Raw genomic sequence first — 22,114 nt, 5'->3', positions numbered from 1 at the left:
TTATTCAAAATGACTTATGTACAAACAGCAAATAAGCAGAACATTTAATTTTCAATTTAAGACTAAGCAAAGTTATCTTGCCTTGATTGTCAATTTAAGTGGATGTTTGATTTCTTACAAAATGAGGTAAAATATAACTGCCAAAATGGTATACAGCTAATAGTGTAAAATTACATTTATGTCACATTTTAAAAGAAAGACCCTCTCCCCCCACTGCCCTCCACCCCAATCTGTCAAAAAATACATGTTCGCTTGGGTCTCGCCTCTGTATGCTTTTCCAGGACCACTCACCCTACAGTCTTCTTTAGAATGAGGGAACCCTACCAAGATTAAACACTTCCCTGTTCCTTGCTGGTCATCAGCACCGAGCAGTCTATTACGCTTATCTTACAGCACTGCAATCAGCCACGTGAGTGACAAGTCATCTAGCTACACTAAACCACAGAACAGTATTAGGTGAAAAGTTCAACTCATGAAAGAGACTTATGATTTTTTTTTAAATGACTGGAGGAGCTACAAGCTTTGTCTTTGTGGCTTCTGGTGACCTTTCAAATAAAAAGGTGGGCGTTATAAAAAGGATGCTTTGCCTAGGACCCATGAAGATACAGAAACTCAAGTATCTTTTTCATCAGATTATTGAAAGCAATCAAAAACTTTAAAACAAGTATCTACAAATCACAATACCTGAAGGTATACACAAAAACAATTTTAAAAGAAAAGTAAATGAGTGCTTTTGTGATTTAATTACGAAATCCCAAGAAAAGAATCAGTGTGTGTATAGATGACCACGTGCTTCAGCAGGCAGTTTTACGACAAATCGCCCTTCCTGCCTTAATGGCACCACTGTCATTCTCATCACTCATCTGAGTGCTAGAATCAGCTAACTAGTTTTCCTGCCATTTTTTACTGCCTCTTGATTCTCCTTCTTGGTTTATCCAATGAAATTCCGAAGGGTTACTTCCCCACAGTACTGTTTCCCTCATTTCAGTCCCTTATTCAAAATCCTTAAAGGGATCCTCAGTGCCTATAGTCCAAATCCCTCGGGACGGCATCCTAGGCTTTGTATTGTTTACATAACTTTATGAACTAGTTTTGAAAGCACATGTGGAGTACCTATGAGATGAGGCTTGTGCACCTCAATATATATGCAGATCTCATGCAAAAATCAGCTTTTGGTTCACTCCAATTCCAAGTCCAAAGCCCTTTCCTCTTCTCAGTTCAAAACCCATGTATGTCCTTCTAGATCTATCACAGATCTTATAGCCTGAAGACCTTTTCTCCTGCTTTTTTTGTCCAGAAACCTTTCAATATTTATTGAATGAATGAATAGTAACATTCAATTTGACAGATTATCAATACTACCCTGCATTGCTTTGCTTTGCATCTGTTATAAACACTCCAAAAGACAACAGCTCCCAGATGGTAAGGGCCCTGTTTTTATATATATACACATACACATACAGAAAAAGTTCCCCCAGGTTTTAACATTTTTAATACTCTTCAGTCATAGGACTATGCTATATATAAATAGGGCTGTATCTATATCAACCTATTTATCATCTAAAATTTATATACACATACATAAAGATAAAACTTCCCCTATTTAAAAAATATTTTTAATAGTCTTCAGTCTGTCATAGGACTATGCTATCTATAAATTGGGATATATCTGCATCATCAACCTATTTGTCATCTAAATTTATATATTTCCCCCCATGTTCTATATTTTTAAGTCTGCAGTCTGTCATAGGGTTATTCTCTGCTTGGATAAATGAATAGATGGAGTGAATGAAACTGACCATGTGACTTTTTAAACTTTGGTTTCAAGTAAGATCAAATCTCCCATATTTTTGAAGGGCATCTAAATTCAGGTACACATGGCCATGAACTGCAAAGGTGCCCTACAGCATGGATGAGTGACTGGTTTTTAAAGTGTACTTCTTATGTAATACCAGCAATTGAATTAATTTGTATAGTCAGAAAGGTATTTGTTACTACATTCAAAGCTGAAATCATCAGTATACAATTATATAGCAAGCTAATGTCACAATATCAGCAATAACAGAAAAAAGTCATCATTCATAGGCATACTATAATATCAAAGAGAAACATGTGGCTCAAAAATTTTTTCTTAAGGGGACTTAAAAAAAAAAAATCACTTTTTTTTTCACTTACCTGATTCTAAGTTGAAGAGATTTATCTGTAATTAGTAGATTTGACTTCAAAACAGCTGATAAGGATAATTTTATATCTTAAAGTGAAAGGTATTAATTAATAAATTTAAAAATATTATACAATGCAAACCAGCCATAATATACATATGTCCCCTCTGCAGTGTCATATGGCAGAAACCAACACATTGTAAAGCAATTATCCTCCAATTAAAAATAAATTCAAAAGACTTTATATCTATATATATACACACTAAAACAAACTTATATGTTAGGTAAGGAACATCTGAGAACTCCAGAAATATTTTCTGAGGGTACTGGAGACAATTAGGTGAAATGTAAATCTATAAATGGACAGATTCAAGCTGAAGTTATGAGGAAGCAGTTAGAAACATGGGGTGTGTCAGTGAGAGAGGTAGGGAGAAAGCAGTAGGAAAATCAGAAAGTAGAAAGGAAATGAGTCCGTTCCTATATGAAAGAGAAGTCACCACAAGTAGGAGAAAAAAGGCACAAGAGGCTAGTTTTGCCAAGATGGAGAAAGCACATCACAGGAACAGTTTCTTGGGCATACCTCTGATCCTCAGGGATTTTTTCCAGTGGGTCTCTCTGAATCATACTAGGTGAGGATTTTAGACCTGAGCCTCTGAGGCTCCACCCATCGGCCCTGGAGCCTGCCCTCTGGCAAACCTTTAACCCTTTCTTATCTAAGCTCTGGCCTCTTGCAGAGAGGACAGACCATTGTGCACATTCCCCTGGGATGCTGGGGAAAAGCCACGAGAGACAGAGGCCTTCTGCAGTGCCGAGGGCAGGGCCTTCCAGACGGGCTGTACAACCTCGCCCTCTGAGCTCCAGGGTTCCAGAGAGAGGACGTAAACACTGGCGGTGCCCAATTCTCAAGCTATTCAACACGTTTACGGGACTGAGTAGAAACCTGCCAATATTGTAACAATTAAAAAATCAACAGCAAACAATTTTACAGAATCTTTATTGTAAACAGAGGTCATTAATAGTTATTACACACTGACTCAACTGAAAGTCAAATTAGTAACTCAGATTTATATGTTAATTTTTGTATGGCATAATCTGTAATCTTTGCCCCCTCAATGCTTTGAAAAAAGGTTACTAAAATTATCAGTATTTCAATGGTCTCTCTTTTTTTGTCAAGTTTAGCACCGTAACATCCTCATTCTTTTAAAGAACTCACTCAAAACTAGGTAGAACTTTCACTGTTCATTCAAAACTATCATACACCATTTGTTTTTTTAATAACGCAAAAAGAACACAAGTATACGTTAAAATATTACAGACAACACATGGACAGTCCCTACTGTGTGTTGTTTTGCATTCTTCCCACCTGCCCATTAGACAGCCTCTAAAATACCTTGCTTTCATTTCATTTGTCCCCCTTGTCACGGTCATCTACCTCTAAAGGAGCGTAGTTATTTTAACAAGCATGGTTGGGTCTGTCCCATTTTCCTGGGATCCTGTCTTTGTCTTCTACTCACCCCAAATCTGTTGCCTGTCGAATCAGTGTTTGATGGAGGGGAATAATCAGCAGAAGAGGCAAAGTTAAGAATTCAGTTTATAGAAAAATATCATCTGACGGTGAGAATGAGTAGTTGAGGCTTTACTGTTACGCAAAATGGATGGTTTGTTCTTGTTCTGCTTCCCAGGGAATTTTCCAGGTCTATGTTTCAATGAAGAAGCAAAAGCTACCTGTAAAGTGTCCTAAAATACTATACCTGTTACCTTAACATTAGTTCTATAAAAACATCAAAATATTCTCTCATGTCCAAAGCACTTTATGGAAATGTATAAAAAACAAGTTATTTCTCAGAGAAGTAAAAATAGATTGTTTCATGAATTACATTCAATAAATAATACTTTGTAACATAGTGTTTTGTGGTTTTTGTAAAAATATTTATCTAAACAAAACTCCAAAGCAAATCTAAATAAAGCAGACATGTAATGAATGTAAAATTTACAAATATACTGAGCAGCTGAATGTAAATTCCAATGGACTTTTTCTGAATATCATTCAGATATTAAATGAAACTGAATAATATTCATATGGGTTTTGAATATCACTACAACTAACAATACCTGGAGGTCATAAATTCACTTCCTCTCTTTTTTCTTCCCTTAAAAACCGTACTCAGTAATAGGTGAGTTAGTCTCTACTGTTTTTTGGTTTGGTTTTTCTATCAGAGAGACCGTGACAACACTGAATGCAAGTTATTTTTTGTATTGATTTTCTCATCTATACAGTTCGAAGTGTCAAGGACAGAATACTGTTACATTTAAAGGCAAAGTGGGGCTTACGGTCTATCTCTGCTGCCTACTTTACGGCACACCACTTTGAAGTCTCTCTTCCTGATGCTGCGTGTGTGTTACTACCACCAGAATTCCTTTTAAGTCAAATATAAAACACATTAAAAATCCACAGGCTTGAGGGTTGTAAATCATCATGATGGGTGCTGATGTTAGAAGCAAAGATCAATTCTCATCTTACATAAAAATTACTCATTTTACTTCCTTCATTAGCGCCCTTTAGTCCAGCGCTTCCTGACTCCTCTCAAGGTCTGGCACATATTAAAAAGGTTAATCTGTCTGGCTCGCTGGGGTAAACTCTCCAGCCATCTCTGGCCAGCAGGGCTCGCCTGGGACATGACCTCCCCGTCTCCCACTGTGCCACCCCGAAGACTGAGGTATACATATCTTGGCAACCCCTTTACCCATTCAGGCACCCCAGTTAAGGAATGGGGTAACCCACAACTGTGACCTCTCTATAGCATAATATTTTGTAATTGGCTTAAGAAACTTTAAAATCTGACATTGACTGGTCAGTTATGTGACATGAGATTGATTTTCTTTTATCTAGAGTAGCACAACTGTTTTGATTCTTATCTGCACAGGTAAATCTGAATTAGCCTCTGTTTATCTTTCTAGAGTTTTAAATACCTAAAAATCCAGTACAGATATTGATAAAAAGAATGTGGTATTTAGAAACAGGTCCATCTAGGTTTGAATCACATCTGAATTCCAATCCCAACTCTGTTCTTTCCTCAGCAAGTTTCTTAACTTCTCTAACCATGTTTCCTAAATGGGTAAACTGGGATAACATCTGCTTATAGAGTTTGTAGTTAGAACTAGACATTACATGTGCAATGCTTAAGACAATGCCTAGCAGTGTAAGATGCTTAATCAATGACAGCTATCATCACTTCCTAGATAAAGCTGAGACAGTGCTTTCATTTCTACCACATTGCGAACACATTATTTAACGAGTAAATCAACATTTAATGAGTGAACATTCTCTTAGAGTGCTTTCTTCCTAGTGCAAAACTAAGGAACCATCATTTCAGTTCAGTTCAGTCACTCAGTTGTGTCCAACTCTTTGTGACCCCATGGACTGTAGCACGCTACTGTCCATCACCAACTCCTGGAGTTTACTCAAACTCATGTCCGTTGAGTTGGTGATGCCATCCAACCATCTCATCCTCTGTCGTCCCATTCTCCTCTTGTCCTAAATCATTCCCAGCATCAGGGTCTTTTCAAATGAGTCAGTTCTTCGCATCAGGTGGGCCAAAGTATTGGAGTTTCAGCTTCAACATCAGTCCTTCCAATGAATACTCAGACTGATTTCCTTTAGGATGGACTGGTTGGATCTCCTTGCAGTCCAAGGGACTCTCAAGAGTCTTCTCCAACACCACAGTTCAAAACCATCAATTCTTCATTGCTCAGCTTTCTTTATGGTCCAACTCTTACATCCGTACATGACTACTGGAAAAACCATAGCTGTGACAATACAGACCTTTAGTTCCTTACTATCTCCCATATGTGAAGCTCTTTAGTGACCTCACTTGTATGTGAGAATATAGTTGAAAGTAATGTACTAAAAATCTGTCTTTCCTCTTAGAAGCCTAAGGACAGAACATGTAACATTTATTGATGGTGTACCTTTAAATATCTTAAGTGGGTCTAATCCCATTAGTTACCAAAAGTTACTTATAGTGAGTCTAAAGTTGCTTCATCTCTTTATCCTTTAGACAGGAACAGTGGCATTTAAAAAATACTTCTTTAAAGACTAATTTTGATTATATTCACTTCTCTCAATAATTTTAGAGAACCGGAAATTGAAGATCAGTGCAACTCAATGAAATGTATTAGAATTTAGGCTCTCTGAGACTATTTTAAACATGGAGACTACATAATAGATGCAGCAGTGCACTGCAGATTAAATAAATGAGTTATCACAAACTCTGTAAAAACATGATATGCATGCTTAGTCTTAAAAAAATAAAAAGTCACAATATGAATCTACTGATGTCCTCTTGGGTTCTTCTAGTACGGGTCTCCACAGGGGTTGTCTGAGGTCTGGCAGCCCATGTTCTGACCTGTCACCTGCACTCTGAAGAGCGTTCCGTCGGCACACATACAGAGTTTGTAACGCACCCAGTCATCACCACCAAACTGGTCTCCGCTGGAGGAACTTGGGAGGCGAGTCGTGCTGACCATCACAGTTCCATTCAGGATGATGCTGTTTTCCTATCAGGAGAAAAAATCATACGGTTTATTTATCCACACAAGAAGGGACAGAACAAAGATAATAAACAAAGCTCACTGGAATATGAGCAAGAATAGAAGGCGGTAAGACAGAGTAAAGTCATGACCAAAATAACAACAAAAAAAATCCTCAAACCAATCAAAATTTGACTAGTGACCTCTCAGTAACTGTTCATAAGGTGTATTTATTAATTAACACAATTTATTTCTCAGCTAAAAATTATATCAAAATTCCTAAGTGCACATAAGACTGACACTGATCAAGTCTCGGACCATTTTCACTTGCTACTACTTAAGAGGTTTAACCAAGTGTCTGATTGATATGTTTCTGACAATGAACAGAAAAACTAGAAAACTTTTTTCTCCTAGAGAAAAGTAATTTTAATTTTCAATTATTTTTGGTAACACGATAAATGAAGATTCAAGCCATGTAATTTTGAGGACCAGATACTCAAAGAAAACTGCCTGGAAGTTCTTTTCTTCAAGCCCACTGTCCCAGGAGCACTAGGATATTGCAGACTTGCTCTTTTTTGGAACTTCTCTCTCTCCCTTCTTCCCTTTTCTTCTTTTCCTTCATTCAGTGATTAATTTTTAAATGTCTCCTATGTGTCAGATACTATTCTTGGTGCTGAGTACACAGCAGTCAACAGACAGGCAAAGTTCAAGTCCTCATACACTGATGTTTTACTGGGGAGGGGCAGACAATAAACATCTTAAGAGGTAAAACAAACGTCATCTGAGACGAGCAAGTCAGGGTAAGTAGAGAGAGAGTGACCAGGTGGGGTTCTACTTTACAGCGGAAGGTCAGGGAAGGTCCGATGGAAACTGGGTGACATGAGGGAGCAGGGCATGTGGGTGACTGGGCAAAGGAAAGAACAATATGCACGCGTGACCTGTGTTCCAGAAACAGACAGGAGGCCAGTGTGACTGAAGAAGAAGGTGAGTCACAGAAATAACCAGGGGCAGACACATGGGGCCAGGGAATGGACTTTGGATTTTACTCCGAATCAGATGGGAAGACATTGGGAGGGTTCTGACTGGAGAAGTGACATGATCTTCTAAAAGGATTGCTTTGGCTGTTTTCATAGAGAATAGCGTACAGGGGTGAGAGAGGAGGCTGTTTCGGCAGTGCAGGCAGGAAATGACGGTGGTCTGCACCATGGTGGTGGTGCTGGTGGAGATGGCGGGCATCAGCCAGGCTCTGTACATCTTCTGAAGGCACAGCCTGAAGGCTCCGCTGAGAACCAGTGGGTAGCACTTAACAAGCTGGGAACACTGAGAGAAATACATGCTTGGGGAGGGAGGAAGGATATGCAGACTTCTAGACTTGTTGTGTTTGAGATGCCTCATAGATACTGAAGTGGAGAGGTAAGAAGGCAGTTGGATATATGAATCTTAGTTCAGGGGAGAAAGAAGTTCTAAAGTTGAGAGCCATCAGCTTATGGAGGGTGCTTAAAGCAATGACAGAAAGTTGATTATGAAGTGATGGAAATGGTTAATTGACTATGTTAGTGATGTTGTTGTTGTCCAATCATGTCCGACTCTTTGCGACCCCATGAATTGCAGCAAGCCAGGCCTCCCTGTCCATCACCAACTCCCAGAGTTTACCCAAACTCATGTCTATCGAGTCGGTGATGCCATCCAACCATCTCATCTTCTGTTGTCCCCTCCTCCTCCTGCCCACAATCTTTCCCAGTATAGGGTCTTTTCCAATGAGTCAGTTCTTCGCATCAGGTGACCCAAGTATTAAAGTTTCAGCTTCAACATCAGTCCTTCCAATGAATATTCAGGACTGATTTCCTCTAGGATGGACTGGTTGGATCTCCTTGCAGTCCAAGGGACTCTCAAGAGTCTTCTCCAACACCACAGTTCAAAAGCATCAATTCTTTGGCGCTCAGCTTTCTTTATAGTCCAGCTCTCACATCCATACATGACTACTGGGAAAACCATAGCCTTGACTAGACGAACCTTTGTTGACAAAGTAATGTCTTTTCTCTTTAATATGCTATCTAGGCTGGTCATAACTTTCCTTTCGAGGAGCAAGCGTCTTTTAATTTCATGGCTGCAGTTACCATCTGCAGTGATTTTGAAGCCCCCAAAAATAAAGTCTGACACTATTTCCACTGTTTCCCCATCTACTTGCCATGAAGTGATGGGACCAAATGCCATGATCTTAGTTTTCTGAATGTTGAGCTTTAAGCCAACTTTTTCACTCTCTTCTTTCACTTTCATCAAGATTTAGTTCTTCTTCGCTTCCTTCCATAAGGGTAGTGTTATCTGCATAGCTGAGGTTATTGATATTTCTCCCGGCAATCTTGATTCCAGCTTGTGCTTCATCCAGCCCAGCATTTCTCATGATGTACTCTGCATATAAGTTAAATAAGCAGGGTGACAATATACAGCCTTGATGTACTCCTTTTATCTTGATTCCAGCTTGTGCTTCATCCAGCCCAGCATTTCTCATGATGTACTCTGCATATAAGTTAAATAAGCAGGGTGACAATATACAGCCTTGATGTACTCCTTTTCCTATTTGGAACCAGTTTGTTGTTCCATGTCTAATTCTAACTGTTGCTTCCTGACCTGCATACAGATTTCTCAGGAGACAGGTCAGGTGGTCTGGTATTCCGATCTCTTTCAGAGATAGTACATGGAATTGAGATAGTACATGGAATTTTCAAATTTTGTTCCAATGCTGCCATCTTGTGGTCATGTAATTTTACTTTCCTTAAATTTGTAAAGCAGTTTTTTAATGGGAAGTATAGTTAACTTACCATATTGTATTAGTTTTAGGTGTACAGCAAGGAGATTCAGTCATACATATGTTTTTTGGGTTGGCTTCCATTATAAGTTATGACAAGATTTTGAATATAGTTCTCTGTGCCATATAGTAAATCCTTGTTATCTATTTTATGCATAGTAATTTGCATCTGTTAATCCCATACTCCTAATTTATCTCTCCCTGCCTCCCTTTCCCTTTTGGTAACCATGTTTGTTTTCAATGTCCATGAGTCAGTTTCTATTTCGTATATAGATTCATTTGTATTATTTCTTAGATTACACATATAAGTGATATCATATTTGTCTTGGCACTTTTTAAAAAAAAGGTAGTTTAATTGATAAGATTCTTCCTAACGATTAGCCACACACTTAAAAATCAACCTCTGATATTAGCTGAAAGATAAAGCTAATTATCTTTTCAATACTGGCTTCTTTTTCTTTAACTGTGGAGATATTGGGGGTGTGTGTCTGTGTATGTGTATTTCAAAGTATGTCACAGTAACAACAGGTAGAATTTTCAAGTAGAAAAAATTAAAAGATTTGGGTAATTTGCTAACGACTGTAAACCAGTCAGTCACATCTCTTGCTTCTCTGAGTTTCCGATGTGGAGAAGAACAGCCCCTGGGACACTATCACTCTCTCAGAAGGATGGCTTCCTTCTACGGGGTACACAAAGAGGACTCTGCACTGATACTGAGTTTCTGATAAGAATCACATTTTACCTTCATGTTTACTATTTAGAGACTGGAACATGTTCTTCAGAGGAAAAAGATATTTATGAAAGTGAAAAACCTAATTTTTAAAAGCTTTTTCCTTCAAGAGCTATGATTACATTTTTTAAAAGGGAAGAATTATTTTGTAAGTCCTTAGGTTTAAGTTCATCTTTATTATTTAATGCTTGATAAATTTAATTAGCTTTAGTTGGATAGCATAGAGCAGGTGCCCAAAAGACATTCTGAATAAATATACTTTGACCAGAATTATGAAACAGGTAGAATGTTTTTGGACTTATGGCTCCCTTACATGAAATATGTTACCTATTGAAGTTCAGATATAATCTGTGAGGGACAAAGGAAACTGTTTTTCAACAGGTATAATAAAGGCAAAATCTTTTTCCTTTACAACTAAATAACAGATATATAAATAAAAACACATTTTATATATTGACTCATTGATTTTTACATCACTGGATACAAAACCCAGGAAGGGATATGAAAAATCTTTAACTGAAAAAACCCCATCAACTTCATGGCATGGATAGTTATTTTGATATTCTTTAAGAAAGTCTTTTTGTTTGTTTGCCTTTTAAAATAATATAGGCATCATTATGCAAAAAAATTTTTAGAAAATAACAAGCAAGCAGAAATAAAATAAAAATCATCTGTTACCCTGCTGCCCATAACCAACCATTGTTGACATTTTGGCATAACCTTCCAGGTTTTTATAAACATACATATAATCTGAAAAATAAAAATGAGGTATTTCACACATTGTTTTACAACTTACTTCCACTTCATAATCTATTGTGAACATCTTTCCATGTCAAAAAAATACAAATACACTATCATTTTTTGTAACCATACTTTCCAAATATGGGTTTATGTACCCAAGAATCTAGCAATTCACTTAAATTATAAAAATACTCACAGCCTTTAACTCCATATTACCACCCATGTGGAATTCAATGGTTTTGCCCATAATGAACACTCCTTCATTTCCACGGACAATAGCACGCCCATCAACTTTTATATTTAAGTCACTAGTAGCATTGCTGGTAATCTGAAAATTAAAAAAAAAAAAAAACCAACTAGTGATGAAGAATTTCTAAATTAAAGTGAGAATTATTATTAGAGATAGAAGAGTAGAAGTTTCAATGAAAAAATATGAAAGGCAAGTGTTTTCATTCACATTTTATAGATGTAGAGATAAAGAGAGATGATTTGATAATGATCACACAAACCAGTTGATGACAAATATAGAACTAATCTTTTCCACTCTTTTGGAGTTAATTATTTCACAGCACTGTATCAGTAAAACTGCCTCCCCCCCAAACACTCTCTGTAACTCTGGACAGTAATTCTCTTCCATTAATAAAGCAAAGAAAATAAACCATACCCGTTCAGTAGATGCTTTTTGAACATTCAGACTTTTCACTCCACTTGGCAAATGAAACTCATGAGTTTCATAGTCTGTGCTGAATAAGATATTTTGAGTCCTTGGGTCGAAAACCTGCATGCCAATGTCACTTGTAACAGACGTTCTGTTCTTTTCCACACTGAGCTTTGTTGTCCCTTGCTGAAAAACAATCTTCAGAAAAACACTGCATCATGAATACGTTTTTGAAAAAGGCTGCATCCAAAATTCAGCAAGAGCATCATCAAAAACTCTACAATAACAGACTTTTAACTTCAAGTAATTTTCACTGCCTCTTTCTGACTCCCCCCACCCACTCGGGAGAAGAGCTCTTTAAGGTGAGGGCTGACATGCTTATACACTGCAACGGCTGGCAGAAAGCAGACGGCAGCCAGGCACAGGGACCCAGAGCTAAGACGGGCGTGGCCAGTGAGGATGCTCCCTGCAGGCTCTGGTCAGCTATACTGGCCACTCGGCAGGGGCTGCCCCTGACTAGGACGTATTCCCTACCAGACTCCCAGAGAGCAGAGGTTATTCCAACCTGGGAAGGTGATGTTTCTTAAATTTATTTTTAACTGGAGGCTTTACAATGTCATATTGGACACAGTGGGGGAAGGCGATGGTGGGACGAAGATGCTTTTTAAAATGGTTTCTTCATGTGGAGGAGAAAAGAATAACTGTGCATTCTTACAGTACATCTATCCCAGAAAATGTTACCATGACACAAAACATAGAATATTAAGAAAATACCGAACATTAATAGATTAGAAGGCCAATATTATCAAATATAATTATGAATTTTCTCTAAAGGAAAATATCCATTTCAAACAATCAACTTGAGGTTTTTACAAAGAATTTTTCTCTAATGTTTCTCAAATAATATGGTTACTTACAGGCTGGTTGTTGCCAGTGATGACTAAATTTTCGTTTCGTCTTCCTCCTACTGTGCTCTTATAAAGAGGATGTATAACGCCCATGTCAGATACTTGTTTAAATCGAAGCAGACCACTTTCATGAAACTCCATGCTATCACAGCCATTTGGTCCAATGCGAATCACGGCCCAGATAACAAGTGTTATCTAAAAAAGGAATCAAACCCACTGTTGATAGACAGCATACATTCTTAACACAACTTGAAAGCAAACAGAAAAAGTAGCTGCCAAAGGATTAAACTTCCTAAATGGTTTCATCAGTGACATAAATGCATAAACTGGGTTTCCACTCACAAAACCAATTTCATTTTAATCAAGGTATTATATACAAATAACTAAAAGTAAAAAACAAGGAAGTAGTTTATTTCTTTTACCCCCCTCTGTATCTTGTCCACTTTAAGCAATATTAGCTATTTTTGTCTAGAACTTCTCTCCATATTTCTAAATAATGTGTGTGTTATGTCTTTACTGATCAACTTTAGATTGTCATCTATTAATCTATTTCAGCAGATGAGAATTTTAGCTCATTTATATTTCTTCTCCCCTAACTCCAGTCCACATTCCATCCATGTTCAGCACTCTCAGCCATTATGACAATATACATATTATTCACACTAAGCCCAACGCTGTACTATGACGGTGGTTCTTTTCTTGGGCTTTGTGTCTTTCAGAGTTTAATACCTGTCTTTCCCTCATTTGCTTAATTTCTTTGAATATCAGACTAAGTCTTTTTAAGCTTTCCAACATTTCTGTAAGATGTCTCAATAAAATGTTCTACAAGTCCAAACCTCCCAGAAAATGTGTTAGTTCTGTTTTCCTCTCCCAGGAACTCTTTCTGGCCCCCTCATCTTCTGCCTGAAGCCTGTCCTTGCCCTCTGGGTCCGCCTCGCAGCTGCCACCCTGCGCTCTCCCTTCACTCTCATGCTGCGCCCTCCGTCTGCTTTCCCGGCGTGGGTGCCCAGCCTCCTGCATCCTCGTCTTCAGCCTTCTTGGTGTAGTGCCTGCTTTCAATAAAGCGGGCTCCTGTGGCTTCCTTAGGAAGAGTGTATGGAAAGTAAATAGTTTTTGAGCATGGCTAAGAAAATGTTTCTATAATCTTTCACAACAGTTTAGCTTGACACACATTCCTAGATTTGAAATTATTTTCTGTCTGAAGGCTGAAAGCCCTTGTTTTCCTGCCTGCTAGTTTTCCGCACTGCCTTTGAAAGGTCTGATGCCACTCTGATTTTGTGTTCTTTATACATAATCTTTTAAAAAACTTCTCTCAAAGATTTTAGGATCTTCTCTTTATTCTGGTCTCCTTAATTTAACAGTGATAGCTTTGGTGTGAGTCTTTTTTAGGCAAGTGCTGGACCCAGAATGGGCTTCCCGGGCGGCACTAGTGGTCAGGTGCCTGCCTACCAATACAGGAGACTTCCATCTCTGGGGGGGTAAATCCCCTGGAGTAGGAAACAGCAACCCCCTCCAGTGCTGCTGTCTGGAGAATCCCATGGACAGAGGGGCCTGGCAGGCTACGGTTCACAGGGCTGCAAAGACTTAGGTACGACTGAAGCAACCTAACACACACACACACGGACCCAGAATGGTAGCTTTCAAATTTCCTTTATTTTTTGATAACATTCTCCCTCGTGTGTTCTCTCCTCTTTCTAAAACTCCTATTAACAGCAGTTCATGGATTAATTCTTTAATTTTGGTGAATTTCGTGGAAGTTTCTTTTTTCCTTCCAATATCTATGTATCTATCTACCTACCTATCTATCCATTCATCTACCCATCCATGTGCGTGTATTTCCATGAGTTTTTAATATTCTTTATTTTTTAATGGCATGGTATCCTTGTTTAATGGACACAATATCTTCTTACTTCTCTGCAGATAATGATTTTAGTGTTTTTATCTTTTTAAAAAATTAGTTTGCAATACTGTGATGATTTGTGCCATACATCGACATGAATCAGCCACGGGTGCACATATGTCCCCCCATCCTGAATCCCCCACTTACCTCCCTCCCGACCCCACCCCTCTGGTCCTGGAATTCTCCAGGCCAGAATACAGGAGTGGGTGGCCTTTCCCTTCTCTGGGGATCTTCCCAACCCAGGGATCAAACCCAGGTCTCCCACATTGCAGGTGGATTCTTTACCAGCTGAGACACAAGGGAAGCCCAAGAATACTGGAGTGGGCAGCCTATCCCTTCTCCAGTGGATCTTCCCAACTCAGGAATCAAAGTGGGGTCTCCTGCATTACAGGCGGATTCTTTACCAACTGAGCTATCAGGGAAGCCCTGATACTGTGTATATGTACCACAGCCTCCTTATTCATTCGTCTGCTGGCGAATATCTAAGTTTACTGTCATTTGCTACCTTTTCTCTATTTCCCTGAATTCCTACTTTCTCCATGGTTTGGGTGCTTTTGGTTTCAAGCATTTCTCAATTCTGGGACCTTTCCATAAAAGTTTACTGATCCCTGTGGTTCTGTGTTCATATATAACACAGAGGTTATAAAAAGTTCATGGAAAGGTCTGTGTGGGGTGGGGCCAGTGACTGACAGGCCTCACAGTAGGGGGTTTAGGTAGCTTTTTCTCCGGGGACCTGCCAAGTGTCAGCATATTCAGATCTTGCCCAGAGAATGCAAGCCTGGTGCAGGGAGCTGGAGGTGGGGGATGAGGATAAGGGAGCCTCAAGGCTCAGGGTGCAGGATTCCCCTGCTTTCCTGTGGAAACCCATGCCTACCCTCAGGCAGAAACAATCCTGTCTGGTTCAGCGCAGGGTGAGGAGGGGCAGCTCCGTGACTGCTGGCTGGAAGGGGAGCGGGGCTGGGGATCATATGGCTCCTTCCACAGATTTTTCAAAGAAGCTCTCTGTTTGCGGTTCCCCTCTCACGCCTGCTTTTCAAGGAACCTGTGCTTCCACTTCCTGAGGTTTTTCAGGATTCTGCAAGGCACTTCCACCAATGCCCTCTGCAACCCCCTCCCAAACATGCAGTTTCTCTTCTCTGGTAAGTTGCTATTCCTCATCCTCCTTTTTGTCTTCAAATTTTATGATTTAGAATTCTGACTGCCTCCTGCTTTCTTCCAAGATATTTCTGTTTCTTGACATTGTCACCTTAGGTTGAACTTTTTAGCGCAGAAGGGGATGAAAAATGTCTTTTTTTTTTTGCCATCTTAACCATAACTTTTCAATAAAATAAATTCAGAACATGTGCTCCTAGTAAAGCTACTTACAGTTTCAGCTCATTTCAATTTAAGTGAAGAATTGGACACAAATGTTTTGGATGTACATAAAATACAAGGACTAACTTAAGAGTGTTAGAAGTAAAGAATACAGTGAACGGAACCACTTTGGAACTGCTACATCCATGTTCATGATCAGTGTTAGGGACACCAGTAATCACTCTGAAAACGTTTATCCACACACAGGCCAGAGGATGTCACGCTGAACTCTCAGGTAGTGTCAGCCTTGGGTTAAGAGTCTTCGTCTTTAAGGGGCTTCCCTGGTGGTCCAGTGGTTAAGAATGTGCCTTGCAATGCAGGGGACATGAGTTCGATCCCTGGCCAAGGAACTAAGATGCCACGTGTCACTGAGCAACTAAACCCATGTGCCACAACTGAGACCTGACACAGTCAAATAAATGAACAAATAAAGATTCATTTAAAAAGTCTCCTTCTTTAAGAAAGCAATTATCTTTGGAAAGGGTAATACACCAACTCCTCAAACCTTGGTGTAAACTAGTCTACCTCAGGTCCTTTCATTCTTCAACAATAAAGATTCAGGACTGCAAAAGGTAACCTTTTACTGCATCCAAGGTTCACAATTTTTAAGCTGAGGAAGCAAAAGTAAATTTGGGAAAAGTTGAAAGAAAACATGAAGGAGTGTATTTTTACGAGAGATGAAGGCAATAAAATCTCTTGGGAAAGGTCTCTTCTGTTGAGTTGATGCTAATCTTTTAAAAGTTAAGCTGTTTAAAGGAAAGAGTCTATAAACATTTTTTTCTAAGTAAAATTAGTACATGGTGAAAAATGAAGTACTTCCTGCTGTATCAGGAAACAAGGATGTCACAGTCATCAGCAATTGCAACCCTTCAGTGTGAGCTGATGAGCCCTAAGGACACTTAGGATGGAGAATACCGGCTATCAGACTGCAACCAACCCCTATGGTGAGCTCCAGGGACGCTCAGGATGTGGAAAACACAGGACACGGGCCCCAGAGAGCTGAGAGGCATGTGAAAGCAATGATTCCAGTAAACTCAGATTCTTGGATCTCCCCATGCACAGAAAAGTGACAAATTCTTTAACCTGGGATATCTAGTTTCCTTTAATTAACTATAATCTTTTGATGTTCAGACTACCTGCCCTTTGTTGCAAAACTTCTATATAACCTGGCTTGGACCCTAACCTCCTCAGAGCAGTTCTCTCAGGGTCAGTTGATATGCTGTCTGCCAGGTCTGAAGTCCTAAAAATACCTGCAGAATAAAACATAATTCTCAACTTTTAGGTTGTGACTATTTTTTAAGTTGACGATGGCAATATTAGCACACTAGGTTTTCATAAAGTATTCATTAAAATTCAGTAAGAGATAAAACATATATAGGCATACTTCATAGATATTGTGGGTTTGGTTCCAGATAATAGCAATAAAGTGAATATTGTAATAAAGCAAGTCACACAAACTTTTTTGGCTTCCAAGTGCACACAAAACTTAAGGTTACACTATATTGTAGTCTATTAAGCATGCAACAACATTATGTCTAAAAAAACAACTTTCAGGGATCCTGTTGGTACACCTGGTGGTCCAGAAGTTAGGACCCAGCACTCTCACTACTGAGGATCTGCGTTTGATCTCTAGTCAGGGAACTAAGATCCTGCAAGCCATGAAGTGAGGCCAAAAAAAATGTACATACCTTAATTAAAAAGTACTTTTTTGCCAAAAAAAAATGCTATCACCTGAGCCTTTAGTGAGTATAAACTCTTGGCTGGTGGAGGGTCTTGCCTTGACATTCATGGCTGCTGACAGATCGGGGTGGTGGTTGCTGAAGGCCTGGGGTGGCTGCGGCAATTTTAAAAATAAAATGATAATGAAGTTTGCTGCACTGACTCTTCCTTTCATGATGTCTCTGTAGTACACACAGCTGTTTGATAGCATTTTACCTACAGTAGGACTTCTTTCAAAATTGGAGTCAACCCTCTCAAATCCTGCTACTGCTTTTATTATTTTGTGTGTGTGGCGGGGGATAGGTCCTCACAGGCACATTTATTCATGCCCGAGGGCAGCAGCACTGCTACAAGCATACACAACGTCCCGTGTTCCCACAACACAGTCAGACCTACGTCCCACTCAAGTAAAGCTGGTTAATGATGACCACGAGCAGGTGCAGGACTGGAAGCTTTCAAGGCTTTACCTCTTTTATCAGCACTCCTGATTTTATAAATGATGAAGCCATGCCTACCCAAATCTCCAGGTAAACGTGGGTACAGTAGGGCTTCATGGAGATCCAAACATTCTTAACAAGGCTTTGAGGCATCTCTGTGCAGGACCTGCCACTGCTTTATCAACTAAATTTAAATCCTTTAAATAAAGTCTAAATTCTTTATTGTCATGTCCATAATCTTCATAGCATCTCCCTCAGGAAGGAGATTTCATCTCAAGAAACCACTTCCTTTGCTCATCTGTAAGAAGCAACTCCTTATCCTTTATCAGGGGGATGGTAGTAATTTATCACATCTTCAGGCTCTACTTCTAATCATCTTGATATTTCTACCACGTCTATAGTTACTTGATCCACTGAAGTCTTGAACCCCTGAAAGTCAATCGTAAGGACTGCAATCAACTTCTTTCAAACTCCTGTTTACATTGATATTTTGACCTCTTCCCATAAACCCCCATTGTTCTTGATGGCATCTGGAATAATGAATTCTTTCCAAAGGCTTTTCAACTTACTTTGCCCAGATCCATCAGAGGACTCACTATCTATGGTAGCTGTTATCCTTAAAAAATGTTTTTTTTTAAATAAAAAAATGTATTTCCTAATAAGACCTGGAAGTCAAAATTACTGCTTCATCGATGGGCTGCATACTGGCTGTTGCGTTACCGGCATGAAAACAGCACCACATCCACACTACCAACCACACTGTGCATTCTATCAGAGCTCTCGGGTGACTGGGGCATCGTCAGTGAGCAGTAACATTTTGAAAGGAGCTTTTTTTTTTTTTCCTGAGCAGCAAATCTCAACAGTGGGCTTAAAATATTCAGTAAATTATGTTGTAAACAAGTGTGCAGTTATCCAGACTCGGTTGTTCCACTTATAGAGCCCAGACACAGAAGATTTAGCATAATTCTTAGGGCCCTAGGATTCTCCAAATGGCAAATAAGTGCGGGATGCAACTTAGAGCCACTGGCTGTCTCAGCCCCTGACAGGAGAATCAGCCTGTCCTCTGAGGCTTTGACGCCACGCATTGGCTTCGCCTCTCTAGCTACAAAAGTCTTAGATGGCATCTTCTTCCATACAAGGCTGTTTTGTCTGCATTGATAATTTGTCATTTAGGGAAGTCACCTCCAGTAATGATCTTAGCTAGGTCTTCTGGATAACTAGTTGCAGCTTCTGTATCAGCACAGGTTATTTCACCTTGTACTTTCATGTGATGGAGAGCCTTTTTTCTTCAACGCCATGAACCGACATCCATTAGCTTCAAACTTCTGCAGCTTCCTCACCTCTCTCAGCCTTCATAGAATTGAAGGCTGTTGGTTACTCTGGATTTGGCTTTGAATTAAGGGAGTTTTGTGGCTGGTTTGATCTTCCACCCAGACAAGTAAAACTCTTTCTGTATCAGCAAAAAAACTGTTTTGTTTTCTCACCATTCATGTGTTCTCTAGAAAAGGAATTAAGTTTTTTGTCGTCGTTGTGCTGCACAGCTTGTGAGATCTTCATTTCTTGACCAGGGATTGAACTGGGCACGTTGCCAGTCAAAGGGTCAAATCCTAACCACTGAAACACCAAGGAATTCCCTAGAGCAGGACCTTCAATTGCCTTTAAGGAGCTTTTCTTTGCATTCACAACTTGTCTAAGTGTTTGGCATAAGAGACCAAGCTTTCAGCTGATCTCAGCTTGTCATGTACCTTCCTCACTAAGCTTAGTCATATCTAACTTTTGATTTAAACTGAGAGATACCTGCAACTCCGCCTTTCACTTGAACACTTAAGAGGCCATGGGAATGGCCTCTCAGGGAATGGTTCAGCCAGTAAGGAGTTTGCCTGCAGTGCAGGAGACCCAGGTGAGACCCCTGAGTCGGGAAGGTCCCCTGGAGAAGGAAATGGCAGCCCACTCCAGTACTCTTGCCTGGGAGATCCCATGGACAGAGGGGCCTGACAGGAGTCGGACATGACTGAGTGACTTCACTTCACTTCGAGTAGAGGGAGAGAAAGAGTGAAAGGGGGAAGGGTTAGTGGATGGAGCAATCAGAATGCAAACAACATTTATCAATTAAATTTACCATCTTTTATGGATGTGGATAGTGGGAACCCCACACAATTACAATGGTAATATTAAAGATCACTGGTCAGAGAACACCATAAGAAATAAAATAGTGAGAAAAACTCTGAGATATAGTGAAAATTCCTGAGCTGTGACAAGGAGACTGAAGTGAGCAGATGATGCTGGAAAAACGGCACTAACAGGCATGCCTGGGACAAGGCTGCCACAAACCTTCACTCTGTAAAACATGCAGTAAAGGCAAAGTACAGTAAAGCTACATGCCAAAAAACGAGTCGTGTCTGACTCCTGGCAACCCCATGGACTGTAGCCTGCCAGGCTCCTCTGTCCATGGAAAACTCCAGGCAAGAACACTGGAGTGGGCTGCCATTTCCTTCTCCAGGGGATCTTCCCAACTGAGGGACGGACTAAACCTGGGTCTCCCACTGCAGGTAGACTCTTTACCATGATTCCACTAAAAAGAAGAAAAATTCCTCATGCTAATTAAGAAAACAATACTCCATGCTAAATACTCACAATTAAATTGATGACAGCCAGGATAAACAGGAGGATAATCACACAGATGGCTAAATTGCCCTTTCTCCCTCTCAGTCCTGTTTTATGGAGGCGATCTTCATCGATTGGAATATAGCCGGCTTTAAAGTTACTGTTGTGCTCTTTATTGACATTCCTTCTCTCAACAGCCTTCTCACGCATGGACTTCTTCACAGGACCATTGGAACTTTGCTAAAAACAAAACACAACGCAATGGAGTAGCCATACCCTCTATTTTGGATGCATTATTTGTGAGGCGCAAATTCTTAAGGAAAGAAAGCTAAATTAGTTAGTGATACAGTTTCTACTAATAAACCTCAAGTCATGTTGCACTGGGGCTTCCTAGGTGACGCTAGTGGCAAAGAACCCACCTGCCAATGCAGGAGACATGGTTTGATCCCTGGGTTGGAAAGATCCTCTGGAGGAGGGCATGGCAACCCACTCTATCTAGCATTCTTGTCTGGAGAATCCCCACGGACAGAGCCTGGCGGGCTACAGTCCAAAGGCTTGCAAAGAGTTGGACAAAACTGAAGTGACTTAGCATGCATGTACACACATGTTGAGTTGCAAGCTCCAAGTGGGGACACGATTGTACTGAGAAGGGTTGTAGATAACAGTCTGATAACAGACTCCACTTTGAACAGTCCTGCTTTGAATAGTCCAACCTGGAATCAAGATTGCCAGGAGAAATATTAATAACCTCAGAAATGCAGATGACACCACCCTTATGGCAGAAAGTGAAGAGGAACTAAAAAGCCTCTTGATGAAAGTGAAAGAGGAGAGTGAAAAAGTTGGCTTAAAGCTCAACATTCAGAAAAATAAGATCATGGCATCTGGTCCCATCACTTCATGGCAAATAGATGGGCAGACAGTGGAAACAGTGTCAGACTTTATTTTCTTGGGCTCCAAAATCACTGCAGATGGTGATTGCTGCCACGAAATTAAAAGACGCTTACTCCTTGGAAGGAAAGTTATGACAAACCTAGACAGCATGTTAAAAAGCAGAGACATTACTTTGCCAACAAAGATCCGTCTGGTCAAGGCTATGGTTTTTCCAGTGGTCATGTATGGATGTGAGAGTTGGACTGTGAAGAAAGCTGAGCGCCAAAGAATTGATGCTTTTGAACTGTGGTGTTGGCGAAGACTCTTGAGAGTCCCTTGGACAAAAGGAGATCCAACCAGTCCATCCTAAAGAGTTGAGTCCTGGGTGTTCATTGGAAGGGCTGATGCTGAAGCTGAAACTCCAATATTTTGGCCACCTCATGAGAAGAGCTGACTCATTGGAAAAGACCCTGATGCTGGGAGGGATTGGGGACAGGAGGAGAAGGGGACGACAGAGGATGAGATGGCTGGATGGACTTGATGGACATGAGTTTGAATAAACTCCAGGAGTTTGTGATGGACAGGGAGGCCTGGCGTGCTGTGATTCATGGGGTCACAAAGAGTCGGACACGACTGAGTGACTGAACTGAACTGTCAGTAGAGTGAACAGCCAGCTCATTTTGGGGAAGAGCTGAT

The 22,114-nt window shown here is 40.0% G+C and overlaps 1 protein-coding gene and 1 pseudogene across 1 annotated transcript in view; both read right to left on the bottom strand.

The window, feature by feature from the left end:
- Positions 1 to 3,139: 3,139 nt before the first annotated feature.
- The window catches only part of SGCB (sarcoglycan beta), a 29,546-nt gene continuing 10,571 nt past the window's right edge, over positions 3,140 to 22,114 (bottom strand). Inside the window, exons 2-6 of the mRNA XM_065914046.1 lie at positions 20,579 to 20,788; positions 12,545 to 12,730; positions 11,634 to 11,825; positions 11,166 to 11,297; positions 3,140 to 6,719 (exon numbers count right to left, since the gene is read on the bottom strand). Of these exons, the coding sequence (XP_065770118.1) occupies positions 6,516 to 6,719; positions 11,166 to 11,297; positions 11,634 to 11,825; positions 12,545 to 12,730; positions 20,579 to 20,788 (924 nt within the window). The 3' untranslated portion in view covers positions 3,140 to 6,515. The remainder of the gene's footprint in view (positions 6,720 to 11,165; positions 11,298 to 11,633; positions 11,826 to 12,544; positions 12,731 to 20,578; positions 20,789 to 22,114) is intronic.
- On the bottom strand, positions 17,925 to 18,343 carry LOC136153029 (ATP synthase subunit ATP5MJ, mitochondrial pseudogene; annotated as a pseudogene).

The sequence above is a fragment of the Muntiacus reevesi genome, chromosome 22 (assembly GCF_963930625.1).
Source record: "Muntiacus reevesi chromosome 22, mMunRee1.1, whole genome shotgun sequence".
Classification (NCBI taxonomy): domain Eukaryota; kingdom Metazoa; phylum Chordata; class Mammalia; order Artiodactyla; family Cervidae; genus Muntiacus; species Muntiacus reevesi.
Note: the sequence above shows the minus strand (reverse complement) of the source record. Positions and strands in the feature narration are given on the sequence as shown.